At 39.7% G+C, this 24,564-nt stretch overlaps 10 protein-coding genes across 10 annotated transcripts; 5 read left to right on the top strand and 5 right to left on the bottom strand.

Annotated features, from left to right (window-relative positions):
• Window positions 1-21: 21 nt before the first annotated feature.
• Window positions 22-1,574, bottom strand: ATC70_012270 (MFS domain-containing protein; the record flags this gene model as incomplete). Its single annotated transcript, XM_064831446.1, has 2 exons — window positions 22-712; window positions 769-1,574. The coding sequence occupies 2 exons, from the start codon at window positions 1,572-1,574 to the stop codon at window positions 22-24; spliced, it is 1,497 nt and encodes a 498-aa protein (XP_064677726.1).
• A 710-nt stretch (window positions 1,575-2,284) lies between these two features.
• On the top strand, window positions 2,285-2,737 carry ATC70_012269 (uncharacterized protein; the record flags this gene model as incomplete). The annotated part of the gene is made up of 1 exon (XM_064831445.1): window positions 2,285-2,737. The coding sequence occupies one exon, from the start codon at window positions 2,285-2,287 to the stop codon at window positions 2,735-2,737; it is 453 nt and encodes a 150-aa protein (XP_064677725.1).
• A 1,263-nt stretch (window positions 2,738-4,000) lies between these two features.
• Window positions 4,001-5,162, bottom strand: ATC70_012268 (uncharacterized protein; the record flags this gene model as incomplete). Its single annotated transcript, XM_064831444.1, has 2 exons — window positions 4,001-4,931; window positions 4,987-5,162. The coding sequence occupies 2 exons, from the start codon at window positions 5,160-5,162 to the stop codon at window positions 4,001-4,003; spliced, it is 1,107 nt and encodes a 368-aa protein (XP_064677724.1).
• Window positions 5,163-5,228: 66 nt separating this feature from the next.
• On the bottom strand, window positions 5,229-5,855 carry ATC70_012267 (uncharacterized protein; the record flags this gene model as incomplete). The annotated part of the gene is made up of 1 exon (XM_064831443.1): window positions 5,229-5,855. The coding sequence occupies one exon, from the start codon at window positions 5,853-5,855 to the stop codon at window positions 5,229-5,231; it is 627 nt and encodes a 208-aa protein (XP_064677723.1).
• Window positions 5,856-8,789: 2,934 nt separating this feature from the next.
• On the top strand, window positions 8,790-11,219 carry RNR1_2 (ribonucleotide-diphosphate reductase subunit rnr1; the record flags this gene model as incomplete). Its single annotated transcript, XM_064831442.1, has 7 exons — window positions 8,790-8,832; window positions 8,885-9,043; window positions 9,107-9,377; window positions 9,448-10,231; window positions 10,288-10,638; window positions 10,692-10,945; window positions 10,997-11,219. The coding sequence occupies 7 exons, from the start codon at window positions 8,790-8,792 to the stop codon at window positions 11,217-11,219; spliced, it is 2,085 nt and encodes a 694-aa protein (XP_064677722.1).
• Window positions 11,220-14,320: 3,101 nt separating this feature from the next.
• On the top strand, window positions 14,321-15,139 carry ATC70_012265 (uncharacterized protein; the record flags this gene model as incomplete). Its single annotated transcript, XM_064831441.1, has 2 exons — window positions 14,321-14,658; window positions 14,725-15,139. The coding sequence occupies 2 exons, from the start codon at window positions 14,321-14,323 to the stop codon at window positions 15,137-15,139; spliced, it is 753 nt and encodes a 250-aa protein (XP_064677721.1).
• A 2,101-nt stretch (window positions 15,140-17,240) lies between these two features.
• Window positions 17,241-17,737, bottom strand: ATC70_012264 (uncharacterized protein; the record flags this gene model as incomplete). The annotated part of the gene is made up of 5 exons (XM_064831440.1): window positions 17,241-17,274; window positions 17,328-17,365; window positions 17,424-17,507; window positions 17,570-17,674; window positions 17,735-17,737. The coding sequence occupies 5 exons, from the start codon at window positions 17,735-17,737 to the stop codon at window positions 17,241-17,243; spliced, it is 264 nt and encodes an 87-aa protein (XP_064677720.1).
• A 313-nt stretch (window positions 17,738-18,050) lies between these two features.
• Window positions 18,051-18,817, top strand: ATC70_012263 (uncharacterized protein; the record flags this gene model as incomplete). The annotated part of the gene is made up of 5 exons (XM_064831439.1): window positions 18,051-18,053; window positions 18,104-18,232; window positions 18,288-18,543; window positions 18,596-18,696; window positions 18,758-18,817. The coding sequence occupies 5 exons, from the start codon at window positions 18,051-18,053 to the stop codon at window positions 18,815-18,817; spliced, it is 549 nt and encodes a 182-aa protein (XP_064677719.1).
• A 345-nt stretch (window positions 18,818-19,162) lies between these two features.
• Window positions 19,163-21,377, top strand: ATC70_012262 (uncharacterized protein; the record flags this gene model as incomplete). Its single annotated transcript, XM_064831438.1, has 6 exons — window positions 19,163-19,285; window positions 19,350-19,769; window positions 19,828-20,410; window positions 20,467-20,741; window positions 20,811-20,934; window positions 20,989-21,377. The coding sequence occupies 6 exons, from the start codon at window positions 19,163-19,165 to the stop codon at window positions 21,375-21,377; spliced, it is 1,914 nt and encodes a 637-aa protein (XP_064677718.1).
• Window positions 21,378-22,056: 679 nt separating this feature from the next.
• On the bottom strand, window positions 22,057-24,409 carry TRP3_2 (anthranilate synthase / indole-3-glycerol phosphate synthase; the record flags this gene model as incomplete). The annotated part of the gene is made up of 15 exons (XM_064831437.1): window positions 22,057-22,188; window positions 22,245-22,514; window positions 22,575-22,821; window positions 22,883-23,025; window positions 23,095-23,328; window positions 23,385-23,429; window positions 23,487-23,518; window positions 23,575-23,607; window positions 23,659-23,667; window positions 23,730-23,829; window positions 23,882-23,960; window positions 24,019-24,147; window positions 24,205-24,235; window positions 24,294-24,351; window positions 24,407-24,409. The coding sequence occupies 15 exons, from the start codon at window positions 24,407-24,409 to the stop codon at window positions 22,057-22,059; spliced, it is 1,545 nt and encodes a 514-aa protein (XP_064677717.1).
• Between the last annotated feature and the right edge of the window lie 155 nt (window positions 24,410-24,564).

Genomic DNA, 24,564 nt, shown 5'->3' with positions numbered 1-24,564 from the left:
AAGCATTTGACGTAGTAATAGTTATTTCATGTATTCTTCTGGCTGAGAAATGGGTGTGTAATCAAACTTTTTGGTGCGAACATATTCGCTGAGCATGCATTTAGAGACAATGGCAGCATGGTGTAATGGGGAGTAAGGTGTAAAGGGAAACATGGGCTCCACCGAGACACCTGCTTCACCACCTAATGTGATCCCTGCTGACAGATCGCCTTCCATGCACACATGCTTGAACGTCTGAGGAAACTGCGTTGCCATGGTGCCGTAAGACAAGTACTTTTCTGATGTTCGGTACCAACGCTCTGCTTTCTCATACTCTCTCAGCAAACTTTCAGACACTTGAATACAAACACGGCTTGAAGAAGAATCCTGTTCGTCATCCAGAGCCAATTGCTTTCCCAATAAATGTCTTGTTTGGTCGATCATTCGCTTGTATATATAGTAGCGTACCAACGATATCAACCGTGCGCACAATCCGTACAAATCATAGTGCTGGTGAGATTCTAGCTTTGCAAGCAAGCTATCTGTGAATGGGAACAAGCTTTTCCAGGCCTGTGATGCTTGCTTGAACGATAACTTGTCCACACTGGTCTTATCCACATAGTAAAAGTTCAAAATGTAATCACACAACGCATGGAAATGGTCAATCATGCCAAAGAATTCCTCGGTTTGATTGTCACCTCTTCTCTTGTTGGCGTGTGCCAGCTTACTAAACCTAATTCAGCCAGTATTTAATCCACTATCCTACAAACCCATTCAGTTTTCTCTTACATGATGACGAACAATTTGCATTGCTCTGGTGTGTCTGAATCAGGAGCTGTTGCCGAGATAGTCTTTGGCTTGGTGTTTCTGTCATTGGTTCCTTTAACGTATGAAGAAGACCTCGTCGGTGTCAATGTTCTACTGGGTGTTGTGCCTGATTTCTCCATGGAGCTATCCCTCCGTTCTCGGGGCGAGCGTTTACGCTTATTGTTATGGCTATCATTATCGGGGTTTTTACCGTTGCCATTCGTAATGCTCTTTTCGGAACGAGATGTTGTGGATGTTGATGGGGGTGATCGTCGTCTTGAGGACTCGGATCGATTTCTGGATCGTCTACGAGGAGGTGTTCGTGAGCGAGATGTCGACCTTGACCTGGAGTGATATCGACTAGAGCGATACCCTTTGTCTCGCTTTCTATCCGAGCTGGATCTCCGTCTGCTACCACTATCATTGTCACTATCATGTCTGCTGCTTCTATAGTCCTGGCGCGCATTTGATCGCTTGGTGTCTTCACGTCGTCTGCTGCTACTTGTAAGTCGACTTGGTGATCTGTCTTTTTCCTTGGCTGATTCTCTTCTGGCTGTATCTCTGCTTTTGTCTGGCACTTTTATCGATGTATGTCTAGGTGAAGGAGAAGGGCTTATCGTCTCTCCTTCTTCTAATTCAGTTTCAGATGATTTGTATTGTTTGGATGACTTTAGGGACCTGAGGAAAGAGTTTGATCTTGAATTGATTGGGTTGCCTGACTCTTTCGTTGGATTTTTTTGATTTTTGTCTACAATCTTTTGACTTTTTTGGGTTGAATAATCGCTCATTTTTCCAATGTATACATGTATTCCAGTAGTATTAGTGTAACTACAAGTGTTCTAATGATGTATCTGTTGTCAATTGAGTGGCAGGTGCTTTTGTTTGTTGCTGCTTTCTGGTTGTAGCTGGATGTGTCTATTTGAATTAAAAAAAAAAAAGTGTAGGAAAGAAATGAAAAAAGAAAGAGCTGCTGCTCTTGGCCATGATATATATGGCCGGCTAATTTAAAGGAGAGCACTTTTTTTCTTTTCTTGTGAGACACAAACACACCAACCTTTCATGTTGTTTTGATTGCGAATACATATATACTCCTACTTTTGAGAGCACTGGACATATGTAGAAGATCCAAGATATCTGACAAGGTAAAAATTGATCCTGCTTTAAGGTTTTTTCTAGATGAACACCACATGTGGTTCTTTTGAATGTAACATTTACTTTTGATGATTAGTTGACATGCTCAAGGATGAGAGAAGAAAAGTTGCTAATATGCTGAGGTTCCACACACATAAACAGTACTTGTATGGCACAAATCAGTGTAATCTGATAGCATTAACCAAGTAGATCATTCCCTGCTTCAAATCATAGACCGCCAAACCATTACTCGTGTTGTATATACTGTGTTTTTTACGTAAAAACAAGTCAATAACATCACTCTTTTCTTCGGAGCTTAATGCATGTCAATAGTACTGTATATAAGATAGGAAGAGCGAGATCCTCCATGCATCACTCTTCTTCCTTGGCTACCGTGTACAAAAACACCATGTCAACCATCCAATTAAAGTTCTTACCAGACGCCTTCTCTGTCCATCAATACGATCGTAACTTTCAGATCTCCCAAGACGTACTCTCCGCTCCATGGTTCACCATCTCCAAGACTGCATCCGAGCTCTCATTGCTTTTGCCTACTGAATATCAGATACCTGATCCGCAACCCAAGCAGACCGAGAATGGATGGCGTATGTTTCAAGTTGATGCACAAATGGATTTTGGTCTAGTAGGGATTTTGGCGAGAATAGTAGCGCCACTGAAGGATCACAAAATTCCTGTGTTTGTAGTGAGCACCTATGACACTGACTATGTCATGGTCAAGGATGACAAATTGACGGAAGCTATTAAAGTATTGAATGACGAGCCCAACATGGTTGTAAAGCCTGGAGAGTCTATTTTGTAAAGTTGCGTCGATAAATAAAAGTAGCAAAGATCAACACCTTGTAGTTTGAGTTTTGATAAAGGAGATTGATCTAGATATTTACCAAAGAAATGCACATTTTCGAATCTGTGGTGTTAGTAATCAACATGTAACTGTGGATTTGACCATTCTACAATGCTCCACGTTTATCTCAATGAGAAAAACTCATATATGAGCACACAGCATACTCGCATTGCCCCTTACCATTCAAATATAAGTAAACCACAGCGAATATTGGGTGAGTTTGAGCAGCAATTTCTGGTGTTAGAAGCCGCTTTAGACCGCCAAAAGAGTGCCAAGCAATTGCAATCGCCTCGCACTTACTTACCAGCGCCTTTACTCAATTTTTTGGGGACCAAAAAATTATCGTCAAAAATCGACCTCAAACCATGAGGTACCCCTCATGGAAAACATCAAGAAATCAAACGATCGCGTTTTTGACACCAAAAATGAACACTTTTACTATGGTATGTATTGGATCAGAATGTTTCTCTCGATCCAAAGCAACTCCTGAAACTTTGTTTGTGATACTTTTGTACGTCAAATCTCTGCATTTTGGCCACAAACCTCATTTCATATTTTCTGGAATTGCTCTATAACTTCAGTCAAAACACCTATTACAATTAGCACCATTGGAGGCGCCTTGAAAAATACTTCTAGAAAAATTAAGGAAGCATTATATAATCATCACTTTCCATATAGTCGAATCTAGCAAAATAGATGAATCAAGTTGAGAACTTCGAAATTTGGCCAATCTGGAACAGAAAGTTGGTCGGAGATTTAACTCGGTTTTGACTGGCAATATGCTTTCTTCTGGATGCAATGATACGTTTGGAGATAATTAAGAAGAGTATTTTTGCGAATTTACATACCTGATCAATTTAATCGCTACTCTTCTAAATACAAAGTGCAAAGTTGCCATGTTGTTTAGCATTGCATAAGACATTCTATGTATGGCAATGATTCAATTTATGGTGGATCTTTAGGGAACATGTCTACCAATAAGGTACCTTTAACAAAATCTTTATGGTATTGAATAGGAAGGGGATCAGAGTAGCAATAAAATTGGCGGGTGAGGGGAATAATATGAAAGTGTAGAGTAAATAAAAAGCAGTTAAACATTTAAACAAAAAAGAAATTTAGCGTAAGCAATGTGGCAAAACAAGAGCGTATAGACATGAGAGCATTAAATGTATGTATAAAAAAAAAAAAAAAAGGAGAAAATCATGCGATGATACATATGGATCAAGCCTCGAGAATTTGTGTACTGGGTGTTGCGGGTTCGTTCAGAATGCTGCCACTAGTATCATCCTCCTCCTCGCTATCGGCATTTGCAGTTGCTAGTGTCATGCGACCATCCTGCTCCTTATCCAGATCAAAGTCATGTAGTTCAATCACTGTTCTGTGAGACGCTACATGTATATTATGCTCTTCGTTGGGTCCAAGTGGTCGATCCCTCTGCAAAATCACCACTGCTTTGGTGTCATTCATCTGTATCTTCCACACGGTTCTTGCATGTTGCGTAAATGATCTTATTAGCGTGCCCTTTTCAATGTCCCATAACTTGACTCTACCATCCGATCCGCCACTCAAAATGCGTTTGTCGTCGTACTGAAGACAGGTAACCGAATTGTCATGTGCTGAGATTCTTTGTTTACATTCAAATGTATCCATGTCCCATACTCGGAGGTTGCCATCCGAACCACCACTCACCAAAACTCGAGTTGATAATTGAAGGTGGCCTACTAGCGATGTGTGTCCTTGCAGTGTAGCTAAACAAGCGCCTGTCTCAGCAGACCACACTCGAATATGCGAATCCAATGAACCTGTCACCACTTTGACGCCGTCAAATGCGATAGCGTAAATTTGCGAATGATGACCCATGAATTCATGCAAACACTGGCCTGTTTCGATATCCCAGAGTCTGGCTGTTGAGTCATATGAGCCAGAGACTACTTTGTTGCCAGATATATCCAAGCATCGTACGCTGCCTTGGTGTCCAGTGCAGACATGTCGCAACGTCCCTCTTTCAATGTCCCAAATGCGAAGTGTTGTATCTCTTGAGCCTGTCACCGCTATTTTATCATCCCGTATCTTTAGGCAACGAATGGTAGAATTGTGTCCTCTCAATACATGGCGTCTCTCACCGGTCGTCAAGTTCCAAACGCTAGCGGCTCTATTATCGCAAGTCATGTTATTACCCGTTGTTTGTTTCTCTCTTTCTCTCTCACCTGTCACATCCTCCTGTAACCAAAATGTGCTCATTGCTGATCTCGTTCTTAATAAACTGAAGCGCCCACACGCCACCTTCATGGCCCAACAAAGACCGAACGTATTTACCACTCTTTGCATCAAACACTTCAATGCAGTTGTTGTCGCAGCCAATGACAATGAATGTGTCATCCATCTGAAGAGATGTCGCAAGTCCTTCGTCGATCTGATTATCACATATGGTAACTTTTCCGCCCTGATTCTAGGCGGTATCGATATTGTACTTTCGGCGAAAGAAATCACGATATGAGATGGTTGGCATTGGGTGGTGCCGTTGAGCAACAAGAGATCCGTGCACAGGGTGGGTCGTTTTGATTGATTTGGGCACATGCGCGATTTGCTGGTGCTGGTATTGATGCTTGAAACAGAGCGATTTCCAGGCGGCTTCGTCTTTAAGTAGTACATTCCAATGCTTGGACACATGTGATGCTCGAGCCAATGTGCGGGGATCATCGATGAATGATAGTACATGAAGGGAGAGTTCGATTGGTAGTTCCTTCAAGAAGTCGATCTTGAGCTTGGGTGTGATGAAGGTGTAGATATATTGGAGTAGCTGGTTATCACAGCAACCGAGCAGTTCAGTGATAAAGAAATGACGTTGTGCATAGGTAAGCTGTTGAAAGGTGCTCTTGACTCGACCAATGTAATCCAAGCGAACCTTGTCCATTATGGAATCTGCGCCGCCAGTTGTGTCCATGATATACGACGACCTTTGTCTCTGTAATGGCCTGTAAGCACCAGCTGCCAAAGTGGAGGAAGAAGTAGAAGAGGAAGAAGGTGGAGTCGAAGGTGGAGACGATATGTCTTCTGGCTGCAAAAAGAGATCCATTTGATTATTCGCAGAGTATAATGAAATATTAAATGGAGTAAAAAAGAGAAGGGGTCTTGCTAAAAAAAGAGGAGAAAACAAAAAGAGTGTTTAAGCTTTCAACCGACCAACCAAACAAGCAACTCCCATTACAAATGATGTAAAATGTAAATTACACACACACAAACACTCACACACACACTTCTCACTTTAAATGCACGAATCGTTTTTCCCCGGACAACCTTTTATGGATGTTTTGTCATTGGATATATCAACTTCTATTTCAAGATAATATGAACCAGAAAATTAATAATATGATATTTACATCAAATCCACATTGTACCTACCCTTGGTGTATCCTTTGGGCGAAATGCGATAACCCATGAGGCTGATATAGATCATTTCTTCTTGACAGCGATGAAATTGTAGCGGGATGTCTTACCAGCACGGACTAATGTCAAGATTTGAGCCATCTTAAGACTTGCAGACAAGCCACGATTCCGCAATCTGTAAGAAACCGAGCTGCATTTGATAGCTCGAAGTTGTATGAGTGATTGCTGTTGAGAAAGAAGTTTAAAAAATGCATTCTTGCTGATTAAACAGGGTTGGATGTTCCAGATTTATTCATATCTAAATACTTAACTATATGCAACTTCACTAACTGCAGGTATCGGATCACCCTACCAATAGCTAGATTGAGAGCTAGCGCAACACGATTGGGGGCCGTCATTTGGTAGAAATACAAAGGAGGCTGTTGAAAAGCTTTACAAAGGCAACATCACTATGTATACGAGTCTGTCTAAGCTACAGATGGCTCTTTACCCTCGCATCACTTCGGTGAGAGCCAACCTACGCAGCGGCAGTTCGAGCTACAGATTGCCCTTGCGTATCTTATCAAAATACTGCTACTTTCTTCTTGATTCTCCACGTACACATGAAACCCCTTCATATTATCAGTGGATATAATTCTTATGTGATGATCTACATCCATATACACATAGGTATTTCATATTCGGGCAAGTATCATACAGATATTATCCGTTTTTAGTCAAGAGTATGCCTAATACAGCAAAAACTGTGTGCATTTGAGCCGCGTTTTCTTGCGTTCAAGGCCGTTTTAGATCGTCAGAATAGCACCAAACACTTGCTCTCATCTGGCAGTTACTTTCTGACACCTTTGCTCAACTTTTTAGGGACCAAAAAAATATGGCCAAAAATTGACCAAAAAGCATGAGGTACCCCTCATGGTTTTTATCGGAAATCAAACAATCGCATTTTTCACCTTGATAATGAAGACTTTTACTATGGTGTATATTTAATCAAAATGTTTCTATCAATCCAATGCAACCGCCAAAGTCAGTTTTGTGGGACTTTGATATGTAAAATCTCGACTTTTTGGCCAAAGACCTCTTTTCATATTTTCGTAAATTATTTGATAAGTTTATTCAAAACATCTATATTACTTGGTACCATTGGATGCGCCTTGAAAAGCGCTCCAAGAAAGCTTAAAGAAGCACGAGATGATTATCATATGTTTATAGTCAAATATGGCAAAATGGTTCAACCAAGTCGAAAAAGTACCAAAATCTGGCCAATCTGAAGTAGACCAAGAGTCTGAGTTGGAATTATTTTTGGCGGCTGGTGGAGCCGGCTGGCAAACTCAATACCCTTTCATCATGAAGACAATACAGTAATAGATGCTCTTGAAGCGTATGGAAAGTAAGTGGCAAATTGCATAGCCTATTGTCACCCATCTTATTCTACTTTATCTAATAATGCCAGTCTACCAAAATACTTGTTGGATCAACTTCTTTCCTTTTTAAGGCTTTGAAAGTGTCTAGGGACCATAAGCATTTCGACTCTTCAGTTGGTTTCCTGACCTAAGCTCAGGTGGCTCGCGCTGCTGCGGACCTTTGGCTAATGTTGCAAAACTAGTAGCACCTAAAATGTTAGAAGAAACTTGTATGTTGATTTATAGTGATTTAATATTAAAAATCTAATCATATTATATGAGCCATGCCTGACAAATTCCTGACAACTCAGTTTCCATATTGGGGTTGCAAAAGTGTCTAGGGACTATATGTTATGATGATATGAGGTCAGATCATCCCCATCAGCTCACTTTGCAGAATAATAGGATTTTCATTTAAATACGCTTGCGTCTATTAAAGGTCTATAGACATGATTACTAGCAATATTGTGTACTGTACATGATAGACATTTTACGACAATAGTATAGACATACTTAGTAGCAGTTTGCAGTAGATCAGAGTGATTTTTTGAAGGGAGATGTCAATGGCCATTTCGGGATATGTTTTATGTATATTTGTGAAACGGGTATGTATATCTAAAGGCCGTTTCTTCGGAGAGGCTTTTAATTGAACTCATGGCTTTAACAGTTTCAACGTTTTAAACTAATCGTAAAGTAGAACCCTTGCAAATCACAGTATGCATGCATTCAAGTTATCAATAAGACTTATTAATGCTGGTTGTATCATTTAGAAAGGATGGCCTGCTTGATGCATGCTTTATAAACCGGCTTTTATTACGAGGTTGGGGGGAAAAGGATCTAGATCAGCATAACGTATGAAAAAGATGCTGGATCGATAACAGCAGATACACGTTGGTGAGATGGCAACTGGATGAGATGCAGACTGGCACATGTATTGTGATGGAGGATAGTTTATAGGTCCAAGACAGCGTATGGAGGTGATGGCATGAATATAACATTATTGATTCCTTGGCATCATAGTGCAAAGCTTCTCATTTTACAAACTGATCATAGCTTGAAGAAAGAGATGCTGTTGTGTGAACAAACGCGGTTGCTCAAAAAACGGTATATTTCAAACCCATTCTCCATTGAGGCATTATAAAAGTACCTTCCCTCGTCTGTTTGGCTCTCTCTTTCTTTCTTACATATTCTCCCCAGCTCGGATATTCCTGAATAGAATAAAAATGAAGAATTCTGTAAAAGGTAAAAGTCCTACCAACAGTGTCGGTAAGTATTAGGTATCGAGCATATGAAATGGCATGCTGACATGGCCCTATAGAAGCGCATTCCACCACAATCCATCTCGATGATAGCAGTGATGACGAACAACAGCAACAAGACGAGTACTTGCCTTCCGATATCATTGTGAATGAACGTCAATCATTACTGTTGGGCCTAGATCAACATAACTTTCCAAGATACATGACCGCTTCCCCTTGTAAGTTTCATGATTGTTGAAATTTAAAAGCTAAAGTAGTAAAATGGCATTAAACCATATTAGTGCCCTCTGCTCGCATCAACGATAACTCCCCTAAAGACAAATGGAGCACCTTCAAGGTGAGATCAAAGTATTATCTGCCCATCTTGCAATGGCTGCCTCTGTATAATTTCCATCTCTTATTGGGTGATCTTATTGCCGGAATCACTCTTTCCTGCTTACTGATCCCTCAAGGTTTATCTTACGCTACTGCACTCTGTAAGTTGGAAGCTGTTCATGGTTTGTACGCTATTGCATTTCCGGCCATAACCTATGCTGTTTTTGGCATGTCCAGGTACAGTCCAACATGTAAACATTTACACACATCACATATCAACTGACCCTAAAAATCTCGATACCAATAGACAAATGTCCGTAGGCCCTGAAGCCACTCTGTCCTTGTTGGTTGGATCCTCCATCGCTCAGATCAATCACGGCGATGAAGAAACTCATGTGGACGCTTTAGCCTGGGCCTGTTTGATGACTATCTTTGTGGGCATCTTTACCTTTTTGCTGGGTATCTTTAGATTGGGGTTTTTGGATAGCTTGATGAGCCGAGCTCTTTTGCGTGGTTTTATCTCTGGTGTTGGTCTCGTGGTCGCACTTCAGCAAGGTATTATTCTGTTAGGTCTCGTTCATCTCAGCGAAGAAAACGGCATCACCGAAGCTTCCAGCTCAATCGCTCGTCTTTTGTTCCTGATCAAGAGCATTCAATATTCACACGTTTTAACGACGTCTGTCTCCGCTGTATCTGTAGCATTTTTGATGATGGCTCGTGTTACAAAATCCAAATTGGCCAGATTCAGATGGTTCCAATTGCTACCAGAAGTTTTGCTAGTTGTAGTCGTGTCCTCACTCCTTACTTACTTTTTCGACTGGGAAAATAAGGGATTGGCAATTCTTGGTACCATCGAAGGCAAAGGCATCCCATTGCCCTCCATTCCAGCATTTCCTGATAACAAGCACATGAAGGACATGTTAGTTACTGCTGCCATGATTGCTATCATTGGCTTTGTTGAATCTGTGGTGATTGCAAAGACTTACAGTAGCAAGCACAATTACTCGGTGAGTGCTAATAGAGAACTCGTTGCATTAGGAGCAGCAAATATGGTTAGCGGCCTTTTCCAGGGTATTCCTGCATTTGGATCAGTAAGTTATATTGACATGAGTTGACAAAATTATATGATATTTAACCCCTTAATCAGGTAGCACGTAGTAAAATTAATGATAAGGCTGGCGCACGAACCCAAATGGCATGTCTGATTGCGGGTGCAGTTGCCTTGTTTGCCATTTTCTTTTTGCTGCCTTACTTTTACTACCTACCTAAATGTGTGCTATCGGCCATCATCTTTGTCGCTGTACTCTCATTGCTGGGTGAACTGCCCGAAGACCTCCATTTTATCTTCAAGATTGGTGCCTGGAGAGATTTGGGCTTGCTCATGGTCACTTTTCTCGCAACCATTATTATTTCACTTGAATTCGGTACATTGCTCGCTGTAACGCTGTCTCTTCTCCTGACAATCAAGGAAACAAGTTACCCCCGCATATCTATCATGGTAAGGGAAGCATAATTTCAAGTGTTTTCATATATTAATTAACTTGTATATAGGGAAGAGTCAAGGGCACAAACAATAAATTTAGACCTATTCAGGATGATCCAGATGTCGTGGAGCACCTTGAAGATGTCCTCATAGTTCGTATCGATGAGCCCCTCTTTTTCGCAAATACTGGGCAACTCAAAGACAGACTGCGCAGACTGGAGCAATTTGGTGACATGTCTATTCATCCATCTGAGAGTCCTCGCTTGGGTGGCCTTTCCTATGTTATCTTTGATGTGGATAACATGCCCACCATTGATGCCAGGTAAGACACATTATGCTGGTTCCAAAAGAGCTGTTTCTAACACCCATATAGCGCTGTCCAAATTCTCTACGAGGTAGTTGAGGCTTACCATGCAAGAAACGTCAAGGTCTTCTTTGTGCGACTAAGAGAGAAGCCCATGGCACTGTTTAGAAAGTCAGGCTTATTGAATGTCGTTGGTCAAGTTAATTTATTCAGGAAGGTGTCTGATGCAATTGAGACAATCGAGAAAGACATGGTGAATAACAGCAGTAACTCTCCTTTTCTTCATCAGTAGCTGATATACCATGCTTCTTTTTTCGTGATACCCCCCATCATCGTATTAGTCTTCTTTCATTTCTTTGTGTCCTCTTTGCCCCTCCCCCCTTTTTTTTTCTCATTTGTATGAAATAAATATTGACTCTTCTGAGATTCTTAGATATTTTACATATCGATTCTATTGTGTCTGGTTTGTGAGCCTCCCTCTCCTCTAAATGACGAAGAAAACGCTTCATTCTATATATATTATTCATCCTGATTTTATTCCTTTCGAAACGAAAGCCACATTTTTATCGCTGATGGATAATCCAAAAATACCTGCTACCGAGGAATCCATGGTTGAAAAAGTGATCTCATGCATTTCGAAGCTCATGGCGTCAAGCTGACATGTTGCGGCTCATTAATGAGCATATGGCACAGTTGCATCTCTAATTGCATCACCTGTACGTATTGCCACAACACAACACAACACTAAATCACGATATAGGTGTTTGCGCAGCATGCACTGGTTGCTTGCATTGTACACATTGAAGCACTTTGCTCATTTGCATACATTACATGTCTTTCATATACGACTAGCCAATGCACGTTCATACATGACGAGAATATAAGTTTTTTGTCGATTCAAAGTGTTTAATAAAGAACAATCCCTGTCATATCGCTTGCTCCTATGTGACCTGCGATCTAGCAAACGAGTCTCGGTTATAACCCATTTATTGCGAAACAAGACAAGCTACATTTTTGCATAGGAGAATACAGAAGCATAGCATCTAATAATTCATTCCCGAATTCCCATGTGGCCTCCCTTTTTGTACAAAGAGGCTTGCCGCGTGTCGATATGCATACGCTGGTTTATAGATGATGGGTAGTGATGAATCAATAATAACGATTAGTGGCATATTTCACAATTTGAAGTAATGCTTACATCTAGCGTTAGGATATAAGTGATATTTTCTTGTATATTTTATCATTGCTCCTTGGCAAAATTAATATAATAAATTTTAAAAAATTACGCTTTGATCGAAGGCTGCTTTTTTTCGCATTTCTCAAATATTACTGACAGTGTCCAGTTGTGTAAATTCAACAAAACATAGTTCCCTTACAATACTCTAATCAGAAAGTAAAAACTCCTCGAAAACGGGATGAACTTAACAACAATCTCTCGACATTTGAATGCGAAAAATGTGGCATTTCAGTCAGCTGAGAAGATGGAGCATCTCAGCTCACCTGAAAAATCAAGACGAACGAACAAGAACCTCATGTACATGATAACATGCTCTTTTTTTTTTCAACTACAAAAGCAACATTTTTCATATAAAAAAGAAAATTCGCAAATGCTTACTCCTATATTTTTCTTGATTTAATATAAAAAACCAAACATTTCACCAAAACGATCTAACGGCTTCTTTTTTTTTTTTTCTTTTTATATCACCTTGTTAATATTGCTGGACCCTTCTTCTTTCTCTGGATGATCAGCATTTCGTTTCAAAATTAAAAAAAACAGGTTTTTTGAATTCATCATTTTTGTTGTTGCTGATCACGTTTTGTCAAAAAAAAACAAGAAACAGAAAGCACGGGCATTTATTCTTGATGGTATTCACAAGTGCACATCTCCCAATTCAACGCATTACAAAAATACAAAAAAACTTTATTTTCTCGGGAAAATCAGTCAAACAAAAGAAGTAAGTCAACTTTGCATGAAAAATGTAATAGCAGTAAAGCTCATCCCTTTTAACAGTGCAGTCGAATTCGAGCAGTAGTCGTAGAAATTGGAGGAAACCTCGTCCTCCTCTTCCACCTCGACCATCACCTCCGAATCCACCAAATCCAAGCACAAACTCGATTTATCATTTTACAATCAAATTCACTCTAAGAGATCTATTCAAAAAGTGTGTATTTTGCTGTCCATCTACTACCAGCAACCACTCGCATTTACACGCTTCCAATTAAATCAATCATCTGCAATTGACAGATACATTATTCATTACCACATATACCCATTTACATTGATCCCGCCTCCCTTTCCCCGCCCATTCCACTCTTCTTTCTTGAAAATGAATCTACATATACCTATACGCTCTTTCATTGTATTATTCAAGTCAATACTAGATCCAGCTAATTATATATCCCTATGAAACCACCTTTAAACCCTATAACAATTCTATTATGCGTGCACAAATCTTATGAAACAATAAAACATGATATATAGTATACACATGAAATCGTAACATGGCACACAACTATCAAGATTTAATATTGTTCATAATGTGTATCGTAATACATTATCAAGTGGAACACTTTTAACATATGGATGCTATAAAGTGATGTATCAGCTCCTGTTTTATATGTTCCTTGGCAGTATGATACATGTATCATGTGCCATCATGGCATGCCGTAGCATTAGCTATGCACGGACCATCAGGTCATGTACTGCTCTTAGATTCATGTAAATTGAGCAGCGTCTAGTTATTTATTTACACTGTCTGTACTACGCAATAGCAATGTTGCAACTAGGGAAAGCAGCTCTACTTTCGCTCCTGAAACTAGTGTAACATTGCGCTTAGTTATGGGTTCTCGGATACTCAAGGGGCGCATGAATTTTAGAAACACGAGTGAAACGGGAAACAATCAAAGAGCACAATAAACTTGCTTCCTAACAACATATCCCCCAAGTGCGTTGGGTTAATTTTGAGTGAAATAGATTAGTTTACATGGCAAGGGCGTGAAATGTGAATACAAGTGTATTGAAGATTTGCTTGATCTGATACGGTACCTGAATCTTTCATTTTTTCTTGATTTGGCAAAAAACATGATTTAAGGCACCGACACCCTTGATTTTTCCAGAGATATGTCTATTGGCCGATAACATAAAAGGGTCCATCAGTTGCAAGCAAAAAGCGTAGAGCTCGATAGTTATACTGTACATATCAAGACAACCAGTTTACTGTTTAACAACCCACGCATGGCCATTGGTCCACATTTGTCAATCTTTCAGCCTCCCAAATGAACATCCGCAAAGCTTATTTATTGAACGCAATCAAGGACTGCTTTGCATTAACGATAAAGATGATGGGGAGAAGATGAACTACTTCTTTCGACTAGTTTTATCTAATTATAAACATGTCTTCCATAACTGAGCAGCCAGTACCAGCATTTGATACATTTGATTACGTTACTGAACGAGAGCAAGAGGTCAAAGCACACACAGGAAGCATTACATTTGATGGTTTATCTGATCCTATTTTACTTGCGCAAGACATGAGTGGAGGCTGTGGTGGCAAGATTTGGAAGTGTGCTAATATTATGATTGACTATTTCATTTGGAAGAACAATCAACTGCATGGCAAGCTATTCGAAGGCCAGAAGATTGTTGAAATTGGGGCTGGTACAGGCCTTGTTGGTCTGGCAGTAGCCAAGATATGTCCTGCTCTCAAGCAAATAGTGATTACAGACCAACTGTAAGAAAACAGAGCTTGCAATGGGCTGGACACAGATGCTTACTAACGCATGCACGATACATACAGGCCAATGATGGGACTAATGCAAGAGAACATCAAGCTCAACCATCTTGAACAATCAATGAAAGCAGATGTTTTGAACTGGGGAGAGGCTATACCCAACATGTCTCAGGTCCTGGATGCAGACGTGATATTAGCCTCTGATTGTATTTATCTTGAGGTGGCATTTATTCCTCTACTAGAGACATTTTTTGCACTAACTACCAAGCCAACATCCATCATCTATCTGACGTATAGAAAAAGAAGGAATGCTGATAAACTCTTCTTTCAAGCTGCTAAAAAGAAGTTCATCTTCAAGGACATTACAGAGGATCCCATGATGAAGGTGTACATGAGGGACAAAACGCATCTGTTTAGCGTGACAAGAAAACCTTTGAATCAACAACAATTGCAAGATTTGCACAAGCAAAAAGTATTATAACACCATTTGAATCTAATATATATACTGTAAAACATTCAAAAAAAAAAGTAGACAAACTAATTATATCCTTTCAAAAATTTAAAGAGTTGTGTGCCGTACAAGGTGAATACACCCACCGGCAAAGTCGGCAATGGAGAGGGGGTTATAGGGAAGAACATAACGCGTCTAATTCAACACTTGATAGCACTGATTTATAAGGGGGTTTTACCGTAGCGAAGCAAAAGTGCAAAGCCATGGTAATAAAGCGTTTAATCCAACACGGTAACATTGATCTATATGAGGGTTTAATTGCATCTACCAAAGATGTAATTCATGCTGTGTAAGTAAACTCTATAAAGCAATAACCAAATTTGGCAGTTTTCAAGCCTTCATGCCTTGACATGTAGGCCTTTATGAACCACCGGAGTGACGCCAAACAATTGTATTTGAGTAGCAGCAACTTCCTGACACATTTATTCAACTTTTTGGGCCAAAAAAAAAACATGACCAAAAATCGACCAAAAACCATGAGGTATCCCTCATGATTTTCATTGAAAATCAAACGATCGCATTTTTCGCTTTGAAAATGAAGACTTTTACTATGGCATATATTAATTTAAAATGTTTCTCTCGACCCAAAGCAACCTCTGAAACCACTTTTAAGAGGTTTTCATATGCAAAATTTCGACATTTTGGCCAAAACCCTTATTTCATATTTTCAAAAATTGCTCAATAAGTTCATTCAAAACATCTATTTTATTTAACACCATTGGAAGCGCCTTGAAAAGTACTTCAAGAATGTATTAGGAAGCGTAGGGTGATCATTACAGTTTATATAGTCGAATACCATGAAGCAGATTAAAGAAGTCGAAAAGTGACAAAATCTGTCCAATCTTGAACAGAAAAAAAAGCTGAGCTTGAATAAAATTTGGCGGTGGTGGCATTGCTGCTGATTGACCAAAATGCCTTTCTGTTGATGACAACAATGATGATTGCGATGCTGATTAAATGGGGATCATGGAATTGAAAGGGCAGTTGCTTAGTGAAAATACTATTCTTGGGAGTTTTTCCCTATAAAGGTGTCCTTTGCAATGACAATGCCTCAAAAAATCGCTGTAGGTCCTACACAAGTCCTGTGTTTACGCATGGTCAGCAACACCAGCGAATGGTATGACAATTCTACTACCAAAAAATGTGGCACAAACGTAGAATGTAGTATACAAATGCTGCATAAAGCTTGGACTCTCTTTCACATCGTTTCAATAATAGCTTCCGTTGATACCAGTGTATAAGCAAAGGGAGGAGGATGCAGGGAGAAATACCTCTCTCTTTCTGACTCTAATATAATCTTTCTTTTATTATTGATAGATTGTTTAAAATCTATTTAAATAGCAGGTTTTTATTGCCTTTGATTTGAAATGCCTTCGACGAGAGCCTTCATCGAGCGTAGCGAGATTGATCGGCTAGTAAATAGATCGATGTAAATTCTAGATTATATTAAACGTATGCCCTCATTAGCACACAAATAGATGCTGCACATTAATCACATGTGGCAGGCTATCAAACACATGTATTTTATCTCCAGGGCCATCCGTGTTGCATTGCATGTATACACCCAGGCGTGTTCTTATGCGCAAAAGCTACTGCTTGCTTCTCAAATCATGACCTGCCAAGAAAACTTTTAATACAAACCAAACATGTAAAAATAACGTGAAAGTTTAGAGAGTAAATCCGTGCTGCATCTTACGGGGCTAGCATGGGTGATCCTGCCTGGGATCGTATAGCTTTCATCTTATAATAGAAGTGCTCCCTCTCTTACATTGTATCCTGCTATCAAAAATTGGCAGTAGCTCCCACTCAAATGAATAGCAGTAACTCCATAGTGTCAAGCAATATCCCGATGTGCAATCCTTTTATAGTCTATCCAGACAAGAAAAATCACCACTCTCAAAGCTAAATTACTCGTACTCTTCATCCAAAGCTGCCTTTCTACCTGCTATTCGATATCACTCTACTCTAGTTGAAGTATCTCCAATCATCGCAATGTCTATTTAAAAAGCATCATTTCTTTTATTTCGTCAGTTCATCTTATTTTATGTATCAATGAGTTGGTGCGTCTTGTTTAGTGCGATCTCTTCTTTTCCAAATACCAAATACTACAATTATCATTAATAGCTGATCCTGCAATGTCGTATATATCATCAAATACCTGTTCGTGGCAAATGCTAATGGAGCAATAGGTTGATCCTAAGTCAAATCATCAATACTTGCTGAAATGTATATTTCAACATTCATTTATATTTACGGTCTGTCCTCTAAGTGATCCGGTTAAACGTCTATCACGCTCCATCATTTGCTTCTCCCAGACATCAAGTCCATATCTTGTAGGCTGTTTTTAATAAAAGATGTCAATGCGTTTGCTAGTGCTAGTTTATGTGAAGCTTTGCTGACCTTCTTATCATTGCCAAGGTATCTAGTAACATTCAAGCCTGTTGCAGTAACGGTAAACATACCGGCAATGATGGCGAAAGGAAGGAGTGCTTCAAAAGGTACGGGCTACATGTTTTTCGTAAGTTTTTCGAGATTAAGATGTCCAACATTGCACTATTAAGTTACCATATTCTATCAATTTATGTGCGAAAAGAGGTGGGGGTGGTTGTTAATAGAGTGTTAATATACAAAAAGACAAAAGGCGGGGTAAATAAAAACACTCAACAAGATTTGTTTTGGGAGGCAAGGTTAGCTATCCTTTTTGATGACGTCTAGATAGCGCCTCTTCAAGCTATTCAAATGTAAAAATGGATAGCTTACACTGCTAATTGCATGATACACCTCTTCAATGCCACTAAATTTACCTTTACTAAACAATATATCCAAAAAAACGATTGTGCTTGCATCTGCATCTCCTAGGAGAAGGGAAATCCTAAAAGACATGGTACATCTTTGTCATCATTGGGCTATCTACTATGATTAACTGAACATTAGGGCTTGGATTTCTCTGTGGTCACTACCTTGGAGCCCGATGAAAACGATCCTACAGCATACAAGACCCGGGCAGAATACGTAGCAGACACAGCTTATATGAAAGCAAAAGAAGTATTCGAAAGATGTCAGGTAAATTTGTGATGAATCGCTGTTAATGATGGCGTTTTACTCATTGTATACACAGGAAGATTCTGAGCTACCCACTGCAGACATTGTTATCGGTGCCGATACTATAGTTGTCAAGGATGAATGTGTATTGGAGAAACCCAGAGATAAAGAGCATGCATTAGCAATGCTCCAACAGTTGAATGGGCAGAGTCATTACGTCTTGACTGGCGTTCAAATCATGTACAAGATCAATGATACAGTTGAAAGGATCGAGTTCGTTGAACGAACGCAAGTGCAATTCAGTCAAATGGATCTTGAGATTATACAGGCCTGTAGGTGGCCCATATTCTTACTCGCAATGGTCACTCATGTTTATTGCTGTAGATGTTGATTCAGGTGAGCCATTTGATAAGGCAGGTGGATATGGTATTCAGGGTCAGGCATCATTATTTGTCGAATCGATCCATGGAGACTACTGGAATGTGGCAAGTATTGTTTTGCAATGGCTCTCCTACTACATAGCTTACTGATAGGTTGCAATGACAGGTTGGCTTGCCCAAGAATCACTTGTTCAGAGAGTTGATCAAATTGAGTCTGCGTTTGTAATACACTCTTGTGTAAGTTAATGTTGCTTTAACTAGTTGTTATATTTTTCTTGTCCTCCCCCCACCCCCTTTTTCTCTTTTTTCTCTTTCTTCCTTCGTTTTATTCATCTTCTTTGCTCTTCTTTTTTTCCCTCTCTATCTAGTTTTACTTGGAACCAAGTTTATTTGAGTTTTGGATTAGTAAATTTATGTTTGGCTATCATTAAAAGAAAGTAAGCATCTCATGACCTTGAACGGAGATGTGATGAATTAACATGAGCATGATCGTTTTGTATAGCTGTCAATCATCTAAACTATATTAAATCATTAAGGGGGAATCACATTTAAGTTTTTTCTATTACAAAACATGGACAACCATTTTATAGCCCGTAGCAATGACAGTGAGAATAATGCCTCGTTTGTAACCATGGCAACAGCAAATCAAATGATATCACCCGAGGCACCGTACAATAACAATGGCCTTACTGTTGTAAGTGGATGAACCTGTTTATACAATGTAATTAAATGCAATTAATATGTGTGTATTTTTACAGACAGGAGATAATCAATATTACAGTAATTACAGTAATAGTCAATATACACCTCATATTACTACTACACCTGTAGTCAAAAGTCATCATCCTACTGCTATTGCAACCAATTTACCAATGTTTACACCCCCTCCGCCTGCTCCTTTTCCCCTGAACTATCAGCACAACCAGCAACCAAATTACACTCCTGTTGACATGGCAACATTTCATATCATGAACATGGAGATTGATGACTATTTTACTCCAACCACTACAATGGAAGGCAATCAAATGTTTGTAAATACAATGCACAACGTAGTATACTCGCCCTCGTCAACATCCGTCACCACCAACAACTCATCTATCATGATGATAGATACTATGTCTCCAACCTCTCCTACGCACAATATGATGATGAGCCCTGAATTTGCTAATCAAGCCATGGTATGTATGAATGAACGAGTATGAAACGTTTCAGTTCCTTATTGACGTGTATCATTAGGACACTGCCTTTATGTCACCTACTGGCTACCATCAGCAGATGTTCACTAATGGACTTGATAATCACGTATTCTCAGAAACTCCCATTGTACCGACCAATATAGGGATGCATTCAAATTATAGTACACAAAATATATTACATTATGGAAGTAATCATGATATTCAACAGCCACAGCAATACGTGGATAGAAAGAATAGACGCCCGCTTCCAAGAAGACACACTGTATCAACACCTTATTCGACCAGTGTAAACAGCAATCCAAAGGGCAAAGAGCTAATCAATGAATCTATGAATATGGATATACCAGTAGATCCTGCCATGGTTTCTCAGCAGCAACAGCAGCAGCCATCTGTTACTAAGTCTCGTAAATCTTCGTTAAAGGCAAAAAGACATCGATCTTTGGGTAAACTAGACATTTATGGCTCTGCCACAACTACATCGCCTCCGCCTGTTCCGGATATAGCCACGTTTGATCCACTTTCTGCCAAACTAGAACTATGGACTCATGAACAGCTATTGGAAAGAGTCATGGAACTTGAAAAGGAGAAGCAAGTAGCACAAACATCTATGATCAAACAGAAAGGTATAAAGTAAAAAATTGGCTCATTTTTTTTTAACATTCTAATCTTGTTACACTAGATGAATGTGCTGTAGCAAGATCAGCCTCTGTTGCTACTGCTCCTGCTCAAAACACTGCAGCCAATGCAGTGGCTGCTCCTATGTCTCGTAAACCATCTGCTACAGCCCCATCTAGTAAGGCTAGATCAGCTTCACACACTGATACCGAGTTGGATGACGATGATGATGAGGACGAAGAAACCCTGATTTGTAAATGGGATGCATGCTCAAAAGAATTGAACTCACTTGATGAGCTTATCAATCATGTCAAGAGTGAGCACATTGGCAGCGGAAAGGTATGTTTGTGCGTGGGATCAGATTGAAATCTTTGCCCCTCTTAAACGCTGCTCTATTGTCACATCCAGGCCAATTATTATTGCTTGTGGAAGGATTGTGCTCGCAACCAGAAGCCATTCACGAAGAGGCACAAGATGCATAACCATCTGCGTACACATACGGGAGAGAGGCCATTTATGTGTCAAGAGCCAGGTAGATAGAGCATTGTTGTGGTGTGTATTCAAAACCTAATTTGATATGAAATAGACTGTGGAAAGAGATTTTCCAGACCTGACTCACTGACAACACATGCCAAAATTCATTCCAACATTCGACCTTATATCTGCACTTTTAATGAGTGTGGTAAAGCATATTACCATCTTCGATCCCTGCGCAAACACGAGAGAACTCATACAAGCAACACGTCAACAACTCAAGACAATATGCCTAAATCAACGTCCTCATCTCCACCTCCTCCAGTTCCTCCGATTGTCATGCCTGTAGCAACATCTACTGATGTAGCACATGCTACAAGTTTACACCCTGCTGACGAGCTCTTGGTAGGACCAGACGCCCAACAAGTCTTCTCAGATTGGGGATTAGCTGCACAAGCTGCAGTCTTTAACGTTATGGAGAGAGAAAATACATATATGTAGATTAAGATCAAAAAAGATGTATTATACACTGCAGTAGTAGTTTTTTTTATATATATACCATAACTGAAAAAGGTTAGCTTTACAATAGAAACGGCCTCTTTATCGTCTTTCCATTACCCTCTTTCCTTTGAACACTAGATCAAATATATACTTTTATAATCAATAACAAATAAAAAATTCAAGATTGTATGCATTCGATGTATTCATTACATGGAAAAGTAGGAGTTCCTTCTACAAGCTTCTTCCTTAGCAAGGTCTGAATGTATATCGATCTTCCCTACACAGTCAAACGAGAACGGGCTGAATAAGCATTATCAAAAGAGCTCTTCATTTTAAAAATAGGCTTTACGGAATGCAGTTGAGGTAGTACTTGAAATTTTTCTCGGGAAAGAGCCGATGCTTTTGGCTTCTTTGCATCTTGAGCGCGGATAATTATCTCATTACGCAAACTCTATAAATGGCTCTTCCCTGTTGACAAATATGAGAGATTTGCAAATAAGCAGATCGTTTGCAATGAATGACAAGAGAATTAGCAAATGATCTGAACTTCAGTAGGACAAGTTTTTGGCAGGAGATCAACAAATCTTACAAGCGACAGGTGTATTGAACCCTTTGATGAAAAGCTCTTGATTTTAATGCATGCATATATATGTATCAAAGATTAAAGCAATAGAAAAATTTACAGCAATTGTGATACATCCTCAAAAAGAGCCTTTACAGTGCCAGGAAGCTCTCTTTCAACAGATACCAGCGATTTTTGTAATGATTCCACAGCTGCTAAACTTTTGTGGTTTTTACAATTCTTTTGAAGCTATTCAAAGGAGAATACGTCAGATGGCGTGGCATTCTCTATAAATCTAGACTTACTCTATCCAACATGGGTAAAATCATCTCCAAAAATGCTGTATCATTGGCTTGCTGTTGTTGTCTTACGGAGGCTATCGTGCTAACGCTTCGTGTAGAAGGAGATTTATTCGGAAGTGGTGGTAATGGGTTAGAGACAGCTGGCTGCTGTATCATGCTGCTTCGCTTGCTGGATCTAGAATAAGCTCCAATCTCTGCTGCACGAACAGTACTTTGATTGACGTCTTCGTATTCGCTTGTACTATGTCTAAATCCAGTTTGCTGTAGCTTATTCTAGCATCAATTCGTCGGACGTTAGAAAGATACCACTTAAATGCACGTATGTCTACTTACAGTTACTTCATTTACTCGAGAGGAAGCTGCTGGCTGCTGTTGCTGTTGAGGAGCTACTTGGTTTCTGCTCGCAGTGCGCGGTAACTGCTGTGGTGGCTGCTGTTGGTATTTGTTTTCAATCGAAAAACTGTTGACAGAATATTGGCTTGGGGAATGATGCATTTGCTGAAGTGGTGACTTTGATAGTTGTGGTGGTGCCTGTTTGACAGTGCCAAAATCCCATCCATCTGCATCATCCTCTTCCACGCTTGAATTGAAAATGCATGTTACAACCTTGCTGTTTGGTAGCACATCATTCAGCAACTTACTTGTCTTCCTCCTCTGAAGAGTCATCATCACGGCCATTCGCACTTATCCATCTCTCGTGTCCTTCAATAAGTTCAGTCAAATAGGCAACCTTTTTGCTACTCTTGATAAATTTGTGCTTGAGTAAGTCTTTGGCAGTGGGACGCTATTGGTGGTTCAGCCATGTTAACACACAGTGAGCATAGACAGACACATTTAAAACAGCATCACTTACGTTGGCTGGGCTTGTTTGTAAACACATGCTTACAAAATCACGGAATGCTTTACTGTGAGGGGGGCCAAGTGTTGGAGGCTCGTTCTTGGGTATATGGAATAGCACTTTCATGGGATGCATTTTTGCATAGGGTGGCTCTCCATTGGCGAGCTCAATTGCTGTGATACCAAGAGACCAAATGTCAGCTTTGTAGTCATAACCAGACTGTTTGATGACTTCTGGTGCCATCCAAAACTACATAAAGGCGCATTCAGTACGACTTTTGTCATCTCTCTGCTTGAGTTACTTACTGGAGTTCCAACAAATGTATTCTTCTTGGTGAGAGTAGCAGTAATCTACACAGAGATTTCAATGTGAATGGTTTGTTTTGATATTACTATATTAGTACTTACTTGTCCCGATACACCGAAATCTGCCAGCTTGACTAATGGAATCGTCAATATACTTGGACCGTCTACTGCCAGCTTTTTCACAGCTTACCTTCACCGGTGGAACTTAACAAGATATTAGCAGCTAAATTAAAGGGTTAGATGCTTGATCGTAGCATTCGCCCAGGCTCTTTACCTTTGATATCTATGATTGAAACGTCGCATGAGTACATCTCTACATGAATACGCCTCCTCCTGTCTCCTTACCTCTATGCAATTTTCCTTCGTTATGAAGATAGTCCAAGCCTTTCAGCAGTTCCTTGATGATAATCGCAATGTACTCCTCTCGAATAGTGCCCATTTTCATCTGCCATTCAATTATCAGTAACAGCACACAAAACAACCGCAAAAATACGCACCAAATCACTGCAGGAACCACCTGAACAATATTCCATAATAATCCATAAGCCAGTACCCTTAAGATATGATCCATGGTACCTATAAAATAGGGAGGATTAGAGGTTTATTTTTAAGAAAAAAAAGGAGTGGTGTGTACTTTGTTACGAAGGGTGAATCCAGTTGTGACAGAATGGCTATTTCTTGTTGTATATCATCAATCTCATCCTCTGCACTTTCGAGATCAATGATTTTGATGGCAACTGGTTTGTTTGTGCGTCTGTCCAGTCTATTTCATCGCGTTAATGAATTAGTGTGCTTTCGTAATGCTTTAAGGTTGATATACCCTTTGAACACTTCGCCAAAAGAGCCTTTGCCTGTATTTTGTATAAAATATCAGACAATAATGAAATAAGACGGCTTAATTGCACTTACCAATGCGTTCTTGCTTCAAGTAGTATACCTCTGGATCTGTAGATTGATTTGCAGTATTCTGTCAATGCGCATTAATAAGATGGTTTCTTCAAGTGCGCTCCTACAAGATTTACCATTGTATAGAATGTAAAGAAAAAGTGTGTGAGAGAGAGAGAGAAAGAAAAAAGAGAGGTGTAATTCAGGGAGAATCGAAACGCATGTAATATAAATACATGGACGAAAAAAGGGGAGCGGGAAAAGGGAATCATCCCAATTAGGATTCAATGTAAAC

The sequence above is a fragment of the Mucor velutinosus genome (assembly GCF_035048745.1).
Source record: "Mucor velutinosus strain NIH1002 chromosome Unknown tig00001569, whole genome shotgun sequence".
Lineage (NCBI taxonomy): Eukaryota > Fungi > Mucoromycota > Mucoromycetes > Mucorales > Mucoraceae > Mucor > Mucor velutinosus.
Note: the sequence above shows the minus strand (reverse complement) of the source record. Positions and strands in the feature narration are given on the sequence as shown.